The 21,645-nt window shown below is 37.2% G+C and overlaps 1 protein-coding gene across 3 annotated transcripts in view; it reads right to left on the minus strand.

Moving 5' to 3' along the window:
• The window catches only part of PRDM5 (PR/SET domain 5), a 158,065-nt gene that overhangs the window by 82,874 nt on the left and 53,546 nt on the right, over nt 1-21,645 (minus strand). Inside the window, exons 4-8 of one of the 3 annotated variants that reach the window (XM_032462630.1) lie at nt 8,079-8,253; nt 5,639-5,813; nt 4,395-4,487; nt 4,014-4,135; nt 415-494 (exon numbers count right to left, since the gene is read on the minus strand). In XM_032462630.1, the coding sequence (XP_032318521.1) occupies nt 415-494; nt 4,014-4,135; nt 4,395-4,487; nt 5,639-5,813; nt 8,079-8,253 (645 nt within the window). Of the gene's footprint in view, nt 1-414; nt 495-4,013; nt 4,148-4,394; nt 4,488-5,638; nt 5,814-8,078; nt 8,254-21,645 lie in introns of all 3 variants that reach the window. The other 2 variants (XM_032462637.1, XM_032462644.1) reach the window with 2 other exon arrangements.

Genomic DNA, 21,645 nt, shown 5'->3' on the forward strand with positions numbered 1-21,645 from the left:
CAAACTTAACTCTAATATGCACCCATTTTAATAGCTAAATGTCAAAGCAGAACACACTATAAATACACAAAAATATACGGTTTCCTCAAATATATAGTATTTCCTGAGCAAAGAGCAACTGACAAAGCTTGAAACCAGTATGAGGTGTTGTAAGGAAGGACTCAGCGAGACTCAATACTGCATTGGAGAAATATTCCTACTAATTCTAAACAACAATTAACAATTCAAAATATTCTTTTGCAAGAGTCTACTTTTCTGCATATCAATCTTACATTTTAGTGTATGTTAGTAGTTAATGTAAGGACAAAGCCCTATCATTACAATATAAAAAGCCACTGAAAATTTTCATGGCAGACACTATAAATGACTAAAAGATCTTATACTAAGATAAGCATTAATCTTTATCTCACTGACCTTCCTATGTTCCTGTAGGCTTGATGCTGAAGAACACTTTTTATTGCACACTGAACATATGAGCTTTTTCTTCGGATCTCCTAAACAAAAACAACAAACAAATTACCATCATGATTTATATGAGCATATTAAGAGCATCAGATACAGTGTTTCTAGGTGATATATAATTTCTAAACAGGTATTTCATCTTTTTAATTTATAACTCCAAGAGTTTTAGTGTTGTAGATATATTCATTAAATTCAGATAAAGAAGAGGTTACATTTTAACATTTAAATACATTCATATTATTATACAAATCAAAATAAAGCCCAATTTTATCTTCTTCCATAGTGATTTTATATATATAGTATATCATTTCATATTTCAAACTTCACAGTGGTTATAGAAAGACTCAATAAAATAAAATTTTCAAAATGTGATGTAATAACAGTATCATGTATTATTACCATAAATAACCACAGAATGTTTCTTCAACTTTTGATTGATTTCAAATATACAAAAAGTAAACAAATAATAGAATGAAACACCATGTATCCATTACCTGGCCCCAAAATGACTAATCCATGGCTTTCCTGCCACAACCTCAACCCCATCCACTCCACCGCTTCTCTACTATCTTGGAAAAAATCCAGAATCGGTAAAAAACGAAATTACAAAATAATTTTATTTTATTAAAAGAGACTATGTTTATGAGAGAGAAACACTTTTAGAAAAAGGAAAATCCTAATTTTCATCTTATTACTCAAGATACTTATTTCATATAATACACGATTTTTAGCACGCTAAATATTAACAGCCAAGAAAAATCTTCTTGGTGACTGACAGGTAATATGGCTATTAAAGGAGGAAAATTCTCCCAAGCAAAATGAATATCTAACAGCATGTATTTGGTCATCAATTCTCTGTATATATCTATTATATACGAGGGGCCACTGAAGGATTATTTCCTCTTTTCCAGCTCGCACTAGCTGGGATTTCCCTCCTTCAATCCATAATCCTTTACTGCCTTAGCTTATCCCTCATATCAGCTGCTCTTTGAGACTAGACTTTATTCCTTCCCAGCAGGCAGGTCAGAGCTTGAGGGAGAGAAGAGAAGTGACTTCCACAACCACCCCTTCGACTGTATCCCAATGCTCCTGCCCCCGCTCCTCCAGCTGGAGTCACAGGCAACACACCAGCCCCCCATCTCTGCTCCTTAAGTCTTCTATCCTTCCTCCTAGAACTGGAATCCTAGCTCCTCTGAACAGAAATAAGGGAAAAGTTTATGACTGTTTGCCTGAGAATGCAGATAAACGTCATGTCCCATAAATACAAAACCTCTTGATCAGCATCCGCAGAGTCTAATCAAAAGAGAAAGATGGGTAAGGTGGTAAGACGGTTAAGGTGGGGTAAGGAAGGCACCCTCTTCACGGTTTCCTCCTGAGTGGCCATGAAGGTCACCTCCCTGTGAGCTTCCCTAGGCTCAAGGACAACAGCACCTGCAGAGCTGCAACTAGATTTCGTACCATTTTAGTTTTACTATATTCAGATAAGTCTGATATTTGACTTTCAAATTCAGCTTTAAAAAATAGTCAGGAACACACTACTTAGAAAGGTAAGAGGTGCATGAAAAAGTAATACAACTGTACTGAATACATAGTCTTTTAAGCGTTGTGAGTTTCAGCATAACGTGGGTTAGGTATGCTTCTGGGAGCTGGTCTGAGAACCTACCCACCATATGTTACAGTTTCTATGGAAAAAAGTGATCCATATTTTAAAATTCAGCTTCTCTCTTTTCAGCATCTTCAATTCGTATCACCTAACAGGGAACATTTGTCATCGTCAATGGTAAAAGCTGCAAGATCTTCTCTTTCCTTGAATACCTTTGTCTCTCTACAGTAAAGGGTTCTACAGCCATATGTGTGAACATTGCTTTTTTGTTATTCTGAATATGGAATATTCTTTCCTTCAATGCCTGCGGTGTTCACGGAGGAAAGTGAAGAAGCAGAGAGAGGCTGTGAATGAGAGACACATTGTGTACCAATCCCAGCAAAAAGCAGCCATGGTGACCTTTGGCTGAAATATAGTACGTTTCACATTTTATATGATCTACAACATAGAAAAATAAAAAAAAAAGACTTCCTTTTATAAATTATTTTCTCCAAAATCACCATGAGTTTTCAGAATCAGTAATATTTTAATATCCATGACCAGTTACAAGAAGCCTCAAAGAAATTATGCTTATAGCACAGTCTGAGGACCACATGCCCAATAACAAGAATGCAAGTTTCCAGACTGTCAGTGTGCATCTGGTTTTTTACTTAGTTCAGCAAAATTAACTTTAAAAATGACATGAAAGATTTGTTATAATACATTGCAGACAAAGATGGAGAAAATTAAGAACAGTGTTTTAAACATAACAGCTTTTTAAAAACAAAAACTATGAAGAGACAGGTCTACTGAAAAGTTTTGCACGCATAGGAAGGGCCCAACTATAAAGAATTCAAAAAAAAAAATGCCATCTTTGATAAATCAGCCATATATTCTTCGAAAAGAAAGAAAGAAATCAGAACACTGTAAAGCCTGAGTGACGGGCACCATTCTGAAGCTGTATTTCATAAGGCTGTACTGTCTGCCACCTTGAGATTTCAAGTACAGCTTGCAGCCCAAATCGATGTAAAGTTAGGGCCAGTGGTCATGCACACACTAGCTTCTATAACTAGCATTAAAGGAGACACTTTCTGGACAATGAGCAAATAAAAGAAACAGAAGCTGACTACCAATGATCCTTTTCTCTTGAATGTGAGAATAAACAAATCAGGAGAAGAGAAATACACTTTCCTCATATCCAGAAAGACATTTCCACTCAGAAGCCAAGGACAAAAGTAAACTCATGAGAAAAACACAGGTACAGAAGGACATGAGGAATGCCAGGAACCTCAGCCTCCTTTAAGGAAAAGATGGAGGAAGTAAAAAATTAACTCTGACAATACTCATCTGTTCATTTTAGTGCAATAGATTCAATCCCTAAACCAAATACATTTATCATGTGCTAAGCAGATGAAATCTAAGTGACAAATTTTCTATTTGTCTTATTGTTTAGCTAGTCATTAGAAGGAATTCAAATAGTATCTCTTTTACAAATCCAAATATGTTCAATTCCCATGTCAAAATGTAGCCAGTCATTTTCTCCAATATAGGAGAAATATAAGGATCTTTTTAGTGGTATTTTATTGTAGAAATATTAAGGCAGAAGGGCATCACTTAATAGTTTTAAAATGTATCTAGTAAAACAGAAATTTCACATGCTAAAACATTGAAATTATTATTTAAAACATTCATTCTTAACGTACCTGGCTACCAAGCACAACTAGACCTTAGCTGAAGTTTCTGGTTATGATTAATGCAGAGATAGGAAAAATGACACATATTGCTGAAATCAACTTAAAAAGAAACAGCGTTCAATGAAAGAAAAAAAGTTCCACTGCCAGAGCTCCACATCTGTGTGAAATACACTGAAAAGGCAAGCTCTCTCCTTGACAGTGAGAATGAAAAACAGATCTCTGCAGCCTGGGGAGAGGAAGCCCCCTTTATAAACGACCGTTCGATGACTTCTTACCGGCGTGGACATTTTCCTGGTGTCTTCTCAGGGCATCCTTGCTCTTCAGCCTCTTTCCACAGCTGTCAGCCTTGCACACAAACCTGGCATCTCCCTGGCAAGTCTCCTGGTGCTGCTCAAAACTACAAGACAACCAGGAAAGGGGAACAGGGAGAAGAAATGGTGAAGTCACCTGCAATCTTGGAACATCCCGGGAGGCTTCTGTAAGGCATGCTCCCCTGTAGAGTTTCGGGGTCCTTACAAGCGTTACCTGGGCAGGTAAGAAGGACAGCACTGAAATTCTGTAGCCACATGATACTAAAGCACTAAGAAGCACGAAAGCATGCATGCCAGAAATGACCCACACTATACAACAGCCATCTGACAACTCAGACACAGAACCTCAACGCTGAGCTGAAGGAAGAATTGCAAACAGAGCACTGAAAACTTGGTGAAGAATCCTTCAGACTGCTTTTCGCTGAGCACTGAAGAACACTGAGGGGAGATAGAAGAAAAAGAAAGAAAGAAAACTGGAAGTCTAAGACAAAATCTTATGAAAATATCTCTACTTGGAATGATCTGTCTTTTCATTCTGCCTTTTGCTCTTTAAAATTTTTAGTAACACCTAATTTAGCCATAAGACTCAGCCCAGTAAAAGTATCTTTGGTGTAGAATATATAATATTATATTCAATAAAAGCTGACCAGAATGCAGTTTTAGAATCTATTCATTAACAACTATATAGCTTTTGCTTTTTTTTAAGAGTTTATAATAAAATTTCCAAATGTATCATCTGTTGCTGTTCTAAAAGTGTAAAATTTTAAAGTTTATTTTGAGCAGAAATTTCTCATCTCAAATTTTATAAGCAAAAGTAGATGCATACATGAAAACAGTCTTAATATGAAATACAGCATGGTTCAGAATTTTAATGAATAAAAAAATGAAACATTATTATGTTAAAGATTTCTTGCTTATATGCAAGGTGACATTCTGTTAAAATAAAAGTTTATAAATAGACATATCTAGTTGCTCACTTTTAATTATTCATGATACTGAAAAATATTTAAGTAAAAGGATAACTTTAATGATGTTAATACAAATAGTTAACATAATAAATGGTGCAGAGCAATGCGTGGGATTGTTTAATTCGTTTAATAGCCTGCACCTAGTCGTGTTTAAATTAGTTCTCCAACATTGCTATGAAATACACAGTGCTTCACAAAATGTCTTTGCGTCCTTTATACTCTGAACTCTCTCCATTCCTTAAACTTTTTTTTTTTTTTTTTTTTACTGATTGCAGAGGGAATATCAAGTACAGACCACTGGAACTCGATCTGCCACCTCAAAGCACTAGCTAAATTATGAATGTCGGATTTCAGATTAGTAAACCAATGAGCTTAATATTTAATGGCAAGTTATTAAATGGACAAAGGCTGATTAGCATAAATAATCTTACTTGTTAAACTTCATAATCAGAATATTTCAAAAATCAACAACCTATACTCAGAAAAGGTAAGTTGATGACAATACAGAATGCTTAATTGCTCTACACACACCATCACACATACAGGTTAGAAACTATCAGACAAACCAAGTGGAATAAAGTGTTAGCTTATAATTTTAGAGACACTCTGTAATGTACGCACTGTCTTTGCAAAGCCTGCTTAACTGGGAATTTCTTCCCGCAGCTCTTGCACTTAAATTCCTTCTCCTCTGTGGGTTTCTGGTGCAATGTCTGAAGATGCTCAGCAAGAATTTCCTCACTGGTAAAACTCGATTCACACTGGGGACAGGCATAGTCCTCTTTACAGCCAAAGCGATCTGCATATTTACAAGCAAGCAGATTTATAAGACAAAAATGAAGAGCCAAGAATTGCTCAGTTTTGCCCTCATTTTTAAAATCAAAATTAATTGTCTTTAGTGGTACCAGATTAGTAAATTCTTATTATCTCTATGAGTATAAATAGGCTGTCCATGAAAAATAATAGGAAGTGTTGCTAGAGAATAATACATTATTTCAAAAATCATTTAACTTCCATTTCATCAAATTAATACAAAATCAAAATCAATTTTTAATTTACCCTGTAATGTTAACTTTTCACATCAAAGAGCTATTACAAATGTCGAATTGGAAAGCCAAAGTCTTCCCTGAAACAGGTCATGTTGAGTTCACTTTTAGCTGCAAGAGAAGAGAAAAATCCAACCAAGAGGAACTACGCTGAGTTACCAAGGGGAATCTCACATATATGTGAAAAAAGACCAAGGTCATAAAAACAGCACTCATTACAGCAGGTAGAGTGAGGCTCCACTGTCTCTCTGGCTCGTCCCATGTGGACTGTCACGGCTCTATCCAAATTTTTCAAAGCGTGCTATTTAAATTATATAGATTTGTTTCTGCTTATCAAATAAGATTAGATTTAGGAAAAATGTAGAAAATATGAAGAGAATAAAAGCCACCAGTGGTCCCATAAACAAGAGAACTAGCATCTATCTCCATGCCTGACTTTGGTGCATTCAAATTTTCAGCTCAGTCTAAGAACAGCTACCTTTTATGATTGTACTTTTCATGCCATTTCATATATTGCTGTTTTTTCCATTCAACATTTTTCTCAAGTCAAAAAGTTTTTTTTAAACTCAAGGTACCATAACTTACTTATTTAACCAAACTCTCCATTGTTTGATATTTGAGTGAATTTTTTGTTTCTTTTGCTGGTTGTTTGGTTGTTTTTGCTTTAGTTTTGGATTTTTAGTTTGTTTTTGGGGGGGGGGTTATATTTTGCTTTTATAAACAAAATTGAACTCTAAAATAAAAATATCAACAATGTAAGTACCTGATTCATATGATCTAAAAATCTGTTTAAGTTTCTGTTTATTCTTTTTACAAAAGTAATGGAAATCGACATTTTGTAAAGAAAAACTGGGATGAAAATAGTTAAGTAGGAGACTTAGTTTTAAGGGAAAATAGTGGACACTAATACCATACCTTGATATTGGTTGGAGTATTATTTTCAATGTTGGGGGCAATGTTGAAAATAAATACATTGAAAATAAATAAAGAAAAGAAAAGAAAGAAAACAAAATAATACAGAATTAATTCTCATCACCCCAAATCTGACATTCTAAACAGCATAATGCATATTTGAAAGATGGACAGACTGCCCTCATCTTCCTAAATAATCCAACTAAGATAAAGAAATAGAAACGTAATCTGGCAATACTGGGAATACTCATACTTTCTCAGCCAATGACACAGAGTTAGAACAGAAAATCCATTAAAAGACATTCCTACCACAGTGACGAAAGAAACTTCTGAAGTGGCTTTGCTAAGTAAATGGGAAAAATACTCTGTAGTTTAAGTACCAGCCTATTACAAAATGTGAACACCTATAACATCATTTACATTTCCCTCAACCTCCATCAGGAGCACCACACATAACAGAAACAAGCCCTAATAATACCAGATTATTCCCCGGGGATGACACACATGCGACATCTACCTCCTGGACTGCAGGGCTGATTTGGGCAGCTCCACCCAGGGTCATCATGCGTTTTTGGTGACCCAACTGGAACAGCCTAGCAGTGCTGTACAGCTCTACGACTGGAGCAGAGAAAGACTTCCAGAAGCTCCAGATTCTCAAAGGATCTCAAACAGGAGTGAGGTCCAGGAATAATCCCACAGGGCCCAGCAGGATCTCTGCACACCTCTGAACTCACCTTTCCACATGTGCAGATGAGGAAGTAAAGTCTCAGAGTTAGTGACCGGCCCAGTTACAACACTGATTAATGGCAGGTTCAGGGCCAGAATACAAAAATCCTCATTACCACTACCCACCAGTGAGAGCAGTGGGAGCCGGGAGCTGCCGCTGACTTTGGCAGTGCTACGGGGCACATCCATCACCCCTCACCCGGCATTCTCTTCCTGCTGAAAGACAAGCACGCTACAGGACACTCTCTGAGAGCAATCCTGACAAAAACTAACTTTATTTTGAGATCACCCCATTATAATGCAATTATAATTCAAGCACAGCTCAAACTATATTTCTCCTACAACTTTCAATCTCTCAGACTGTCAATTAGAGGTAATACCTTTTCTGCCAGCTGTTGATTGTCCTTTAGAATTTTTGACTTCTCCTTCTTTGATCATTGTCATAATTTGCTGTTCTTCATCATCAGCCTCCATGTCACTGTCCAGGTAGCCAATCAGAAGCTCTGTATCTGTTTCTATATCTTCAATTGCCAAATAGAAAATATTTTCTCCTTCCTGAGATAAAATTTAAAAAAAAAACTGTTGAATGACCAATATATCTCAATAATAATAAAAGAAATGCTAAATCATTCATTTGTTTCTGACAGTATTTAAGAAATCATTTTAAGATACAGTCAGTACCATGTGTTCATGATAAGTTACCATTATTTTTTATATCTCCAATTGATCTGGACACTGGCAAAGGAAACTGACAATATTTAGTCACCTAGCAAATAAAATACAAATAGATATTAAAGATAGTGACATTTATATACATATATATATGTATATATTAAATGAAATAAGGATAATTATTATTTAAATTTCTAAAAGTAAATTTAGAATCAGTAATTGGCTTTGTGCAGTAACACTTTGTGAAGGTCCATAAATTCAGTAGAAAAGAAAACTCTTGAGCACTGGTGTCATTTCTGAAACCAAACAGAGAGCAATGAGATAGCGATGATTTAATTATGATTGGTACTAAACACAATACTGAAAGGAAAAAGACCTTTCAATTTACAACACAAATCAAAGGAACTGAAAATGAACCCGAAAGAATTTCCAAAAGCTGGACCTGAAATAGGAAAAAGACTAGGCACTTGGAAGGTTCAAAGCATTGAGTGGATCATCATGTGTACCTAAATCCCACTAAAATGACAGAAAAGAGAAGAAAACAAGTTCTACCATCAACATCCCAACACTTTTTAGAAAATTCTAGAAGATAGAAATTAGACAGAGTTGAAATGACAATGCAGAAGAAATCTCAGTCCATAACAGACTGAGAAGAGGAATGCTGCAAAGAATAACCCAAGGAAACTCCAAAGCAACTCCACACTTGGAATCAACTGATACGAAAGCCCCTCTGGGCCTGGGGCCAATCACCAGGGAAGCCAGAACCGGGGCTGCTTAGCTGGCTGTCCCCAGGAGAAACACCCAGAACTGCTGTCTTTTACAGAGTCGAGAATTTGTTCTGGGAGGGCTGCTAGTTTTGGTGGCTGAGATAGAGAAGCAGAGCAAATTTACTGGACCTCTGTGGTGGGCAAGTGAGGGAAAGGACAAGGACTATAAGGTCCATCCAGGAGTGAAATCCAATAAAGCAACGAACACAGAACAAAGCCTTCTCTCCATTGGCAATGTCACAGCACTTATATTTGGGAGGAAGAGACAGAGGAAGAGGTGGGGTAGTGGGGAGGAAGAGGAATGTGTACTGAGTGTATATATGTATGTGTGTATTATGTGTGCACAAGCAGAACCTCATGAAAGATTGTAAAAGTGTGCATCAAACCGTTACAAAGCTATCATTCTGAAGCTGGGAGAAGGAGCAGTCTATATTGAATACTGTCTTAGTTTCTTTTTACAACAAAGATTACTTCGTAATTTTAAAAACAATAAATATTAGAAAATTCCATGGGAGAGACAGAAATGATGATCATATGCATCAAATACTGTGCAAGGGAGGACTGACTCAAAAGTTCAAAGCAGGGAAGCAAATCTAGCCATTAGCTGCAGTTAATTAAATGAAGTTACTGTAATATTTAGAGCATTGGAAGTTCATGAATTTCATTCCTCCAGAAACACAAAAAGTTATTTCTAATTAAGAGCACAGTTAACTTCTATACAATTGTTAATCTTAGGGCAACAAAAACAAACAAAAAAACACAATGTGGACATTCAGCAAAAGAGAGATTTCTTTTTAAATTAATTCAGAAGCGATACTTTCCAGGGTTTGGTAAATTAATTCAGAAGCGATACTTTCCAGGGTTTGGAAACTACTTGCTAAGAGAGTCATTCAAAGCAACAAAGGACTCATCTAATGAAGATTTCAGAAAATAATCATAAATCTTAGGGCTTATCTGATCAATATCCAAGAAAGTTAATTGAAATGTCTTTCCAGCATACTAGTCATTAATTTTGTGAAGACCTTCACAAAAAATTAATAATTTTTAATTTTAAAACATTATAGCATTAACTTAATCTGCAATCCTAAGACATAGCATGCCTATTTAGGGGTTCTTTAATAAAAGAAAATTTTAATATGCCAGTTAAAACTTTGATTTAATAAAACTAATGTCAGCATTACAAGCTCCAAGGATCAACTAACTACATGATCTGTCTGCACACTAAACGTGTGATAAGAAGAGGAACGTCATGACAGTTATTACTCCCATCTATTTATTTCATGGAGATACCTAGATATCTTTCTATGTGTAATTCCTACCACCGCCCAGACCAAGAGTCTCTTCCTTTTCATTTGCTACCACGCTGGTTTTAAGAAGTATCCTCTTAAATTGCTTCCTTGCCTATACTTAGCTGAGTTAACCACCCAACAGCTCTTCATTATCTTACTCTCCTGCCCGATTTCTAATCCCTGGAGCTCTTTTAAACTCTCTGGGGTGATTCTCCCCACCTGTAGGCTCATCTCAGGCCCAGTGTCCTGCCCTTTGGCAAAAAGGTTTTAAAGAGAGTTGACCCACCACTCTGAGACCCAGCATCAACCCCCCAGTTGTCATGAGCCTGGCCACGACCTCCAGCTTTGATAACTGTTTTAATATTAGCTTGAAATTTACTTCTGTTTCTCACAGCTATGGTTTCGGGTCATTGGGTTTGTGGCGTATTCCCCTGAGCACAGTTCCTCCACAAAAAAGTCATTTCTTGCATTTACATTTTAGGGATCAGCCGCCTTCCTGGGACTTTACCTGGGGGTTGGGGTCCTGCTTATGGTTTCTGTCAGGGGCTCCTGGTGATTTTGCTGAAAACCCAACTTTAACTGCAAGAAAGCTATTCAATATCACAGTCTGTTCAAAAGCATATACTCCTCAGTCACTGGTTTTCACTGTATTAGTGATCTGGATACAACCCAGAGTGAGTGATTTAATAATTGTTATGCATCTCTTGAATTACTGTTCATCATTGTGAATTTTTTGGTTTTTGTTTTTCAGTCTTGCTGCATTTTGCTTTATTTTATTTGTATATCATCTTCAGTTAATTATGTCTACCGTAAGCTGTTTGTAGTATCAAAAAATTGCAACAGTCTAAACATCTGACAAAATAAGTTGGAAAAAATAAATGTCTAGCAATTGGTTTTAAAAGATTCATCAGAGTCATTTTTATGGAAAAAAGTGTGTGTGTGTGTGTGTGTACATCATGTGCCCTCGAAAAAAAAAAACCAAAGATACCAGCAAAGGTATTAACAGAATTTGTTTCTAAGTAGAGGGAATTGTGCCTATTTTGCATAGTCTTCTGCCACTCCTTATGTTACAATTTTTCTGGAGTTAACAAGTGTTACTTTTGTAGTAAAGGAAAAATAAATAATAAACAAATCAGGTTCCTTTATACCAGGAGATGGTACTACATGGTGACTAAGAGCACGGGCTTTGGGCTGTCCAGGGTTCAAGTCCCTAGCTTTGATTAATTAGCATTGTAACTGAGCAAACAGCTTAATCTCTCACACGACCAGTTTCTTTGTCTATAAAATGGAAAAAATAATGATGCCCATCTCATAGGCTGGTTGGGAAGACTGGAGGTGAGAATATTTGTAAAATCTAGCAAGGTGCCTGGTTCAAGGTAATATTCATTAATGGTAGCTGCTGCTGCTGTTATTGTTGTTGTTGTTGTTGTTGTTGTTATTATACAAAACTTGAAAGTCAGTGGGTAAAATGCTCTTTTTTTTTTTTTTTTTCAGAATTTGTTTCAACTAGACTGTCACATAGACAAAGTTGCTTTGACAATGCTGCTTTTGAGTACATTTTATTTGGCCCAGCTGCTCTCAGCCAAAATACAATTCAGCTCCACTGCCTGCCTACCAGAGCTCTGAATGCTGTGGGCTTTTGGTTGTCATGCTCTGTTCCCTTGCTAACATGCTAATACATTACTCTGGTTTGGACCTCAGATAACAATCGCTTGTCTCAACTATACTAGACTGTAAGCGATAACCATCCACTTTGCCTGAGGGGTTTCAACCTGTGACATGGGGCTTTTAGTGCTGAAAGTGAGAGAATCCTGGGCAAACAGGACAATTGGTCACCCTTGCTACACCCAACATGCTCTCCAAAACCACATACTAAACTCCCCTCAAGATTTCCTAATAATAATATTGGCTGGGTCCATCCCCCTCTCCCCCATCTCAGGATTCTAGCAACTGGATAGGAACCAGTCTTATCCCCAAATATGGCTCCAATGGCTTACCAAGTGGTAAGCCTGAACCCACTTCGTCCTCTCATCGGCAATTATCCTTCAAGTGAAGTTACCTCCTGTTCTTCAGCCAACTGGTACATTCCTCTTAGAAAACTGAGCTCATTCTTACTCAGCACAACTGCAAAGATGCCATGTGGCCTCCTTGCTACAACTCCTCAGCATCATCTGAGACATAGCTCACTTCCATCCTCCATGAAAACTTTTCTAATCTACAAAATTCACATAGGTTCATGGAGTTCCCTATATAAAATGCCTTACTTCAGTTGGGCACTTGTAATTTATTTCTGTGGTTATTGTCACTTAATTCATATGATCAGTGAAACTCTAATATGTGATCCTCGTCTCCCCAAAGATGATCTCCTCAAGGCAGTGGACAAGAACTGCCGTGTGTTCCCCACAGAATAAGATGTACTCGTAACAGTTTGCTCAGTATTTTACAAAGAATGCTTAGGAAAAGAGAATATTAATAGCCTGTGTTTACAGAAGACAGAACTTATTAGTAAAACATTTACTAACATTTTCCTTTCTTCCTTTCTTTACTTTTGTACGAGGCTATTTCAGTGATCTAGGTCATAAAGAGTGGTGATATGGGAGGATTGTGGCAGGGAAATAGTGGAGATGGTGAGAAGTAACCAGATTCTGAGTACGATCTGAAGAGAAAGCTGACACCATCTCCTGACAGACTAGAAGGTGAGAGGAGGAGAAGGGTCAAGGAAGAGCACAAGCTGATGAGGTTTGCCCTCAAGCATTCACAGATGTTACTCTATTTAAAAATAATAATTCTTAAAGATTCAAACTAAAACACCAAGTACAAATCTTTGCTTTGAATCCATAGCTTCTCCGTACATATAAATGTATTTTCATCTGGTCCTTCATTCAGAAGCTCAAGAACATCAGTCAATTCGGCCATGTTTTAAGGCTAATTACTATTCCTCAACAAATCTGCAGAGTCTTCACAATCCCCAAATGGAAAAAAAAAATTATTTTACATAATAAACTATTTGCAAAGCTCTTCCTTTAAACAGCCAATGCATTCTGATAAGAAAAGCTTAACAGAATTCTGATCTGTTTCTCTGAAGGATGCTGAAGAAAAGAGTGGTGGCTTGGATTTTATTATATTCATCACTTTGGTAACATCACATTTTATGGAATTCAGATTTACAGGCAAATTCACACACGTAAAAACTTCTCTGAATATCCTGATTGTCAGGGTTTTCGAAACAAACTGAGATAACAAAGATAAACAAATTCAGAAAAAAGCAAAAATCTGGCTGAGATGATTCAGCAGGAAAGTGAGAAGTAGTGCCATGTGGTATGGCCAACTATAGAGCATTGTCTCCAGGCAGGGGCTCCACCAAGATTTGTATGCACAGAATCATTTCTGAATTCAGAAAGTATAGATGGGTTGCCATATAAACAGAGCTGTATTCAACTGTCATAAATTCTGAATGGGTTAACTTAGTGCAGATGGTCTTAAAAATACTATCATCAGTATCAATATCTCAACACAGACTAGTAACCTATTCTTAGCTTACCAGGGTATCAGAGATCACTGGCTGGGAAGTTCCATCACAGGAACCAGTCCATGAGCAATGGAATCCCAGCCCCTACTCCAGAGCAAGAACCCAGGCCAAGAGAAGAACACAAGGCTAGCGGGCTTTAGAGCCAGACTAGGGACTGATCCTATTCTGCCACTTGCTGGCTATGTGGGCATCTTCCTTATCCCTGTGAGCCTCAACTTCCTCATCCATAAAGCAGAAAAAATAATACCCCTAGACATATTTTTGCCTTGGATCTTTCTGCTAAATTCTGATAAGCAGCTAGAAACACTTAGAAGAAATAACATTATTTCACATTGATATAGCAATTTGCAGTTTTCTAAAGTTTTCATCAGATCTTCAAAGTAACTTTGTGAGGTATGGATAGAAATGTCAAGTACACTGGACAGAGAGACTTTGGTTTGGAGTCAGACAAACTTGACTTGCCATCCAAGTACACAACTTATCAATTATATATTCTTAGGAAAGGTCATCTTAACCTTTCTCCATCTCAGCTACCCCATCTATAAAATGAGGACAGGAGTGTCTAAAGAGTTGCTTTAATGGTCAAAAAAAATACAGAGTATATAAAGTATGTCTGGTAGACAGCAGGCATTTAGGAGATGTTAGCCTCAGGGTCCGTTCATCTTCCACAAGAACTCCTCCAAGCAGCCCACATTTTACATATGGAAACATTGAGGCTCAGCAATGATTGATAAACAAATTACCAAGATCATACAGAGTAAATCCTAGAGTCAGTGTAGACCCTGAGGCCAGAACCAGAACCATGAGAAGAACTGGCATGACCAGGTCAGGAATGAAGCAGAATTAATCTAGGCAGCTACAATTTCAGTTTTACTGGATAAAATATTTTCCAAATGAGCCTAAAATAACCCAGTGCATTTAAGGGCTAAAGGAGATTTGTCCTCATGTAATTCTGTATTCTTTCTGTTTACTTTTCAATGACTGACAAAATAATTTTCTTTTCTTGGTCAGACACTGGGCTCAGCACCTATTCTTTACTGCGTTGCCTCAATTTCCTGTACAGGAAAAACTTACATTCCACTGACTTTCTACATCTGATTTTAATATATTCTTAAGAGTAGCTACTTATATACAGTATTCAAAGGAAGAATACTTAATCAGGAGTCAAAAGATTGCTCTTCTGGCTTTGGCTTTCCCACTCTTGGGCTCCTTCACCTTAGGCAAGTCTCCTATCAGCTCTGGAAAATGATGGAGGTTCACTTTATTACCTCATCCCCTCCCGAGATGGACTCAGTCACAAGTGAAATAAACTCATCTTTATGAGAGCCAAGTGAATGAATCTAAAGGGGAAAGTACGCATGCAGGCCAATGGGATCATTGCTTTCCCTCTTAGGCATCACCCTACTGGAAGGAAGGTTGGATGGACTGAGAGAAACATTTAACTAGGATGTCAAGGAAAAGCTGCACTGTACAACCTTGTGAGGTTGGAGGGCCTCTCCTTGGAAATTGCATAGAATAATATAAGCATCTCTTGATAAGATTTTATCAATGTGACTGCTTCTGTACTGTGGCAATAGTTAGGACCAAACGAACTAAGCATGCCTTCCAGGCTAATTCTTTCTGATTCTGTCACTGCCTCAAAACATGCACTCCTGGATGTCTAGAAAATGTGACTAAATTCCCTATCTCCCTTCGACATCGTAACTTGTAAACCTCAACTTTCTCTGACATTTTCCCCGTGGTCCCTTCTCAGGGACCATGTCGCACCAGGACAGATTTCATCAACTCCTGCAGGTGAGGCTCAGTTCTGCTATTTCAAAACAGCAAAAGTAACTGTCTCTTGTTTTGCAGGGAAATACGAATCTTCACTGTGTGCAAATAAACACAACTCCAGAAGAGGCCATGGGTGATTTGGTATTTCAGCTGCATCTGTCTGTAACTTAACTTGGTTTTTGTTTACTTTGTTGGCAGACTGTTGTCCACATGTGGACTATGTAAGAAAAACCATGATTTGGAAATTGGCAAAAGCACAACTCATTGTATTCAAAAGGTAGTAAGCTGTGAAAATCCAGACTATCTAGCTAAGATGACTAATGGGTAATCAAAAGGAAAACAAATATTCAAAACAAATCTTGATCTTACAAATTCAAACAATCTATACCAATGTGATGGGAAAATGTTTGGAATCCTACTCAATAATCAATAGAAGCCAGGAGGCAAGTGATCAAGGTGGAGAAAAGAAAACATAATGAAATAGTAAGAATTTCATATTTAACATCCTCTCACTTAACTCTTCCTTACTAAAATTCTGAATCAGTCTCAACATCATTTCTATAGAGCATAATACACGAAAGTAAAGAACTTCAGGAAAAAAAGTCATTTCCATAGTTAAATTTACAAACTGTATCTATTAGTATTGACCTAACAATAAAACCAAAACTCTTTAAAATGAGACATAACTATGATAGATCATAGCTTTCCACTTTATTCACCGCTCCTCTTCCAGTAGGGGGACTGTACCAGGCGGCCATGTGGTTCATAGTGCTGCCTGTGGGGGCTGTGTACTGTGTACTGTGTCAGGTTTGACCAGGTGACCTGCACTGACCCATGAAATGTGATGGGAAGCAAAGCGAGCCATGTCCAAGGGAAAGCTTTCGGAGTCATCACATGTTCGGGTCACTGCTCCTTCCCCTCTGCCAGGAAAACGCATGTCCCTGATAAGGGCTGTTCCTTCAAATACCACGTGGAATGGAGCTGTGAATAGGGTCACAGCTTCCAGGAGTCCATACTAGTGTGAACAAGAAATAAATCTTGGATGCTAGAAACCACTAAGAGTTTAGGGTTGTTGGTTAGAGCAGTCTTCTTGGCAAAAGTTGACTGACACAATAATTTAAGCAAAGTAGTATTTTTTTTTTTAATTATTTTCTTTGAGAGCAAGAAGAAAACATCTCACAATCAAGGAAAATAGTATTTAAAATAGTGAACATTGCAGGATAAGCTAATTTCCTGTTTGGAGTGCATTGAAAGTTCTATTAAGAAAAATGAAGTTTCAGACAAATGCAAATAAATTGTCTTTTTCTCTAATCACAGCTTATAATCAGCCACACAGCAAGTTGTGAAAATACAATTTCAAAGAACAAGATACTACATTAAACAAAAAATCAAGTCTATAAACAAAGAATATTAATTACAAGTCACTAACACACATATATATCTTCCTTTGAGGGGGTTCAAGTGAAGATAATAATGTCTGAAGCATCTTAAGAAGCAAATATGACATCATAGAGAGACAAAGAGAAAAGATGAGAACAAAAAGAAGCAACTGTGATCCTAAGAAACCAGCCTGTCACAGAAAAAAAAACTATACTTCAGTTATTTAATTTAAAGATAAATTATCAATACTGACTGGCCAAGAAATTTTAAATCAGATTATGCTATGGAAAATAGGGTAGCTATTTCATACATAAGCAATTAGAAGGCATATTTTGTTCCCACAGTATATTTGCTCTATTTTTATATACAATTTTTAAAGGTTACTTTCCATTTACAGTTATTACAAAACCCTGGCTATATTCCCCGTGTTGTACAGTACATCCTTGAGCACATCTTACAACCCAACAGTTTGTACCTCCTACTCCCCCATCCCTGTATTGCCCCTCCCCTCCCCCCTCTCCCCGCTGGTAACCACCAGTTTGTTCTCCTTATCTATGAGTCTGTTTCTTTTTTGTTGTATTCACCAGTTTGTTGTATTCTTTAGATTCCACATATAAGTGATATCATACAGTATTTGTCTTTCTCTGTCTGACTTATTCACTCAGTACGATATCTTCCAATTCTACCCATGATGCTGCAAATGGCAAAATTTCATTCTTTTCTTTTTGCTCTATTTTACATCAGAAGCTCTTTTAACCGACCTTCAATTAACTGATTCTCAGATTTACCGGACACTCTACATATCCTAAAATCTGCCAAATGATGCTCAAGTCCTCTCAGTTAGCAGCCTCGTCTCTGGGTTACCTGCACACCACACACCTCTGTCCTTACCACCTGACTTGCCTGCTTGAGCCCCGAGTCAATTGTGTTTGTTCCCAGACCTGCTTATGCCACTGGTATTTATTATTCTAAATGAGAGTTAGTTAAGCCCAGGCTTCTCCTTTCCCCTGCCTCTCCCCTTCCCCAAAGACTGTTAGCTCCCCGAGGGCAGGCACTGTATCATATATCGTATTTTCCTTTGTATGAATCTTAATACTGACACAACACCTTGCTCATTAAAGGTTGTCAACAAAGGATCTGCTGAATTGAATTAAGTAACAGGGAAAAAAACACTGTCATAACCTTTTGAATCAATAAGACAGTAGAGGCAAGTCTGTTGTTCATTTAAGTGAAACCCATTATGGAAAGAGTTGAGGAATCCATTTCCCATTCCTAACAAATTCTTAAGAATTCAAAAGCTGGCCAACAGTTGGGAGCACTGTAACCAAGCAGAACTAAGAACAGACTGGACAAGCAGATGTGCTCCTCGGAAAGAAGACCAGAGTCAGGCCAAGCATATCCCACTCAACATACTGAGAGTTAATTCAAAAATCTATTAGAGAAACTGAGTATTTATTCATTGAACACATTTACTGTAGCACATAATGTGCACACCACTGCAGAATACCCACACTTACAAGAATACCCGTACTGGTTCCCACCTGGAAGGACTTTAAATGCTCTTGGTGGAAACAGAACTAATTGGTTAAACTATAACAAAGAGCGAAAAAGGGCCAAGACAGTTGTACAGAGAGAAGCAGCTGTAGAATTTTGGGAGGTAGTTTCACAACAGGGTTTGAAATTCACTCTAAACCTTGTCAGCTGGATAGGTTTTGAACAGGATAAGATCAGGAGGGCATGAATTTATTAAAGTAGTGAAAACATCGTCAGCAAACTCACAGCATTGCGGAGGGCACATTTGTGCTATGAAAAGAACAAACCTAGCTAGAACACTGGGTATTACAGGGAAATTGCAGAAGACTAGACAGAGAAAGCAGCTTCAACACATGGAGGCACTGACAAGTCAGGCATAGATTAAACCTGCCCCGTGAACTGCAGCACTTGAGAAAAATTACATCAGGCCAATGTGACAGGAAAAAAGACTGAAAGTAGAAACCTATAAGGTATTTGTTCATTTGATCAACCTCATGGTGTATTTTATGTGCCAACTTGATGGGACTATAGGATGCCCAGATATTTGGTCAAACATTATTCTAGGCTTGTCAGTGTGAGTGCTGCTGGATGAGATTAACATGTGAATTGGTAGCCTAAGTAAAGCAGATTGCTTTTCAAAGTGTGGTGGGCCTCATCTAATCAGTCAAGGCTTGAACAGAATAAAGGCTGACCTGCCAATCGGGAGGTTTCCTCCTGCCTGACTGCCTTCAAAGTGGAACAATGGCTTTTTCCTGCTTTTGGACTCGAGCTGAATCATCTGCTTTTCTTGTGTCTCAAGCCTGAGAGCCTTCATACTTGAACTACACTATTGGTTATCCTGGTTCTCAAACTGGAATGATACCATTAGCTCCCCTTGGACTCCATCTTGCTGACTCACCCTGCAGCTCTTGGGACCTATCAGCCTCCACAATCACGTGAGCCAATTTCTTATGATGAATCTCTCTCTCTCTCTCTGCATACACACACACACACACACACACACACATCCTGTTCATTCTGTTTCTCTAGAGAACCCTAACTAACACAATCAAACTTAAAATTTAAGACATTTGTTATATTGCTACAATCAAATCTATTTGAAAAAAATCTAAAGTACATTTGAAATAACTTCTAATCAAAGAAAACATATTAACCTAGACAAAATTTAACATTAAATATGATAAATATAAGCCATTTCCTTCTTTACATTCACACACACAGAAAATCTTGCCTGGCAGCAAGTGGTATGTATACTTAATTTTAGATGTCTAGATTTTAGTTTTAACACTTAAAAATAAATTTCATATATAATATATATGTAACTTATATATGATATATATATATATGTTAGAGTTTAGTTTCTTCCTCTGATAAATAGGGTATTCTTGTTGTTTGCTTCACTGTATCTATAACAAATGTCTCTTCTTTCCATTATATTTTTTAGCAACTAAAAGATTTTAAACTTTCTTCTTTAACATATATGCACCCAATATAGGAGGCTCCTAAATACATAAAGAAATACCAACAGATATAAAGGGAGAAACTGATGGGAACACAATCATAGAAGGAGACTTTAACACCCCATTAACATCATTGGACAGATTTTCCAGACAGAAAATCAGTAAGGCAACAGAGAGACTAAATGACACAATAGAACAGTTGGATTTGGTTGATATTTTTAGGATATTACATCCCCCCAAAACAGAATATACATTCTTTTCAAGTGCTCACGGAACATTCTCTGGGATAGACCATGTACTCAAGCACAAAAGAAGCCTCAAGAAATTTAAGGGGATAGAAATTATTTCAAGCATCTTTTCTGACCACAGTGCCATCAAACTAGAAGTCAACCACAGAAAAACAACCACAGCATGGAGATTAAACAGCATGCTGCTAAAAAGCCAATGGGTCAATGATGAAATCAAAGAAGAAATTTTTAAAATGTCATAAGAAAAATGACAATGAAAACACAACCACACAAAATCTATGGGAGGCAGCAAAAGTAGTCCTAAGAGGGAAGTTCATAGCAATACAGGCTTTCCTCAAAATAGAACAATCTCAAGTAAACAACCTAAACTATCACCTAAAAGAATTAGAAAAATAAGAGCAAACAAAACCTAAAGTCAGCAGAAGGAAGGAAACAATTAAGATCAGGGAGGGAACAAATAAAATAGAGATAAACTTTCATCTTTTTCTTTTCTACCATGTTTCTTCTTCGCTTCTTTTTTTTGAAATGTAGTTTATTTACAGTATTGTGTTACCTTCTGGTGTACAGCATAGTGACTACTTTATACATACATATATTATTTTCATTATAAGCCATTAGAAAGTATTGAATACAGTTCGCTGTGCTTTACAGTAGGATCTGGTTGTTTATGTTTTATATATAGTAGTAGGTATCTACAAACTCCAAACTCCCAAGTTCTCTCTCCCCACCGCCTTTCTGTTCATAAACCTTTTAATGACATAGCTTGATTTCAGTGTATTTAATGCAATGTTGATTAATTCTCATTAATTATCCTTCATTACTGCATTTGTTAAGTATGACTTGAAAGAACACTACAATGTCACGACAAAGACCTCTTTTCCCATTAATCTTGGCCATTTCATTATTCTATATCCCAGGTTTCTGAGTCAATCCAGACTGGACTGTCTAGTTGTTAATCAGCAGTATATCTTAATTTAAGACTCTGTCTGTAGTCATATTTGTAAAAAGACTTGACATATTGATGAGGTGCTATTGGCTGCACAGTCATCTGGCGAAGAGGTAAAAATGCTCACACAGTAGACTGAAACGTGTATGCACGTACCAGTACATACTCAGCACGGAGAGAGTGAAAGTGTGACACTTTGCCAGACCACATACTCACACACACATAAACTGCAGGCCAGAGTTCAAGTGGAAGAGTTTGCTTTCTGTTATTCCAAAGGAAACAGACATAAGTGTTTTCTGAATTGACAAGGCACATGGAACTAGGTGAGCCACATCAGGAAAGAGGCAAAA

The sequence above is a fragment of the Camelus ferus genome, chromosome 2 (assembly GCF_009834535.1).
Source record: "Camelus ferus isolate YT-003-E chromosome 2, BCGSAC_Cfer_1.0, whole genome shotgun sequence".
NCBI lineage: Eukaryota > Metazoa > Chordata > Mammalia > Artiodactyla > Camelidae > Camelus > Camelus ferus.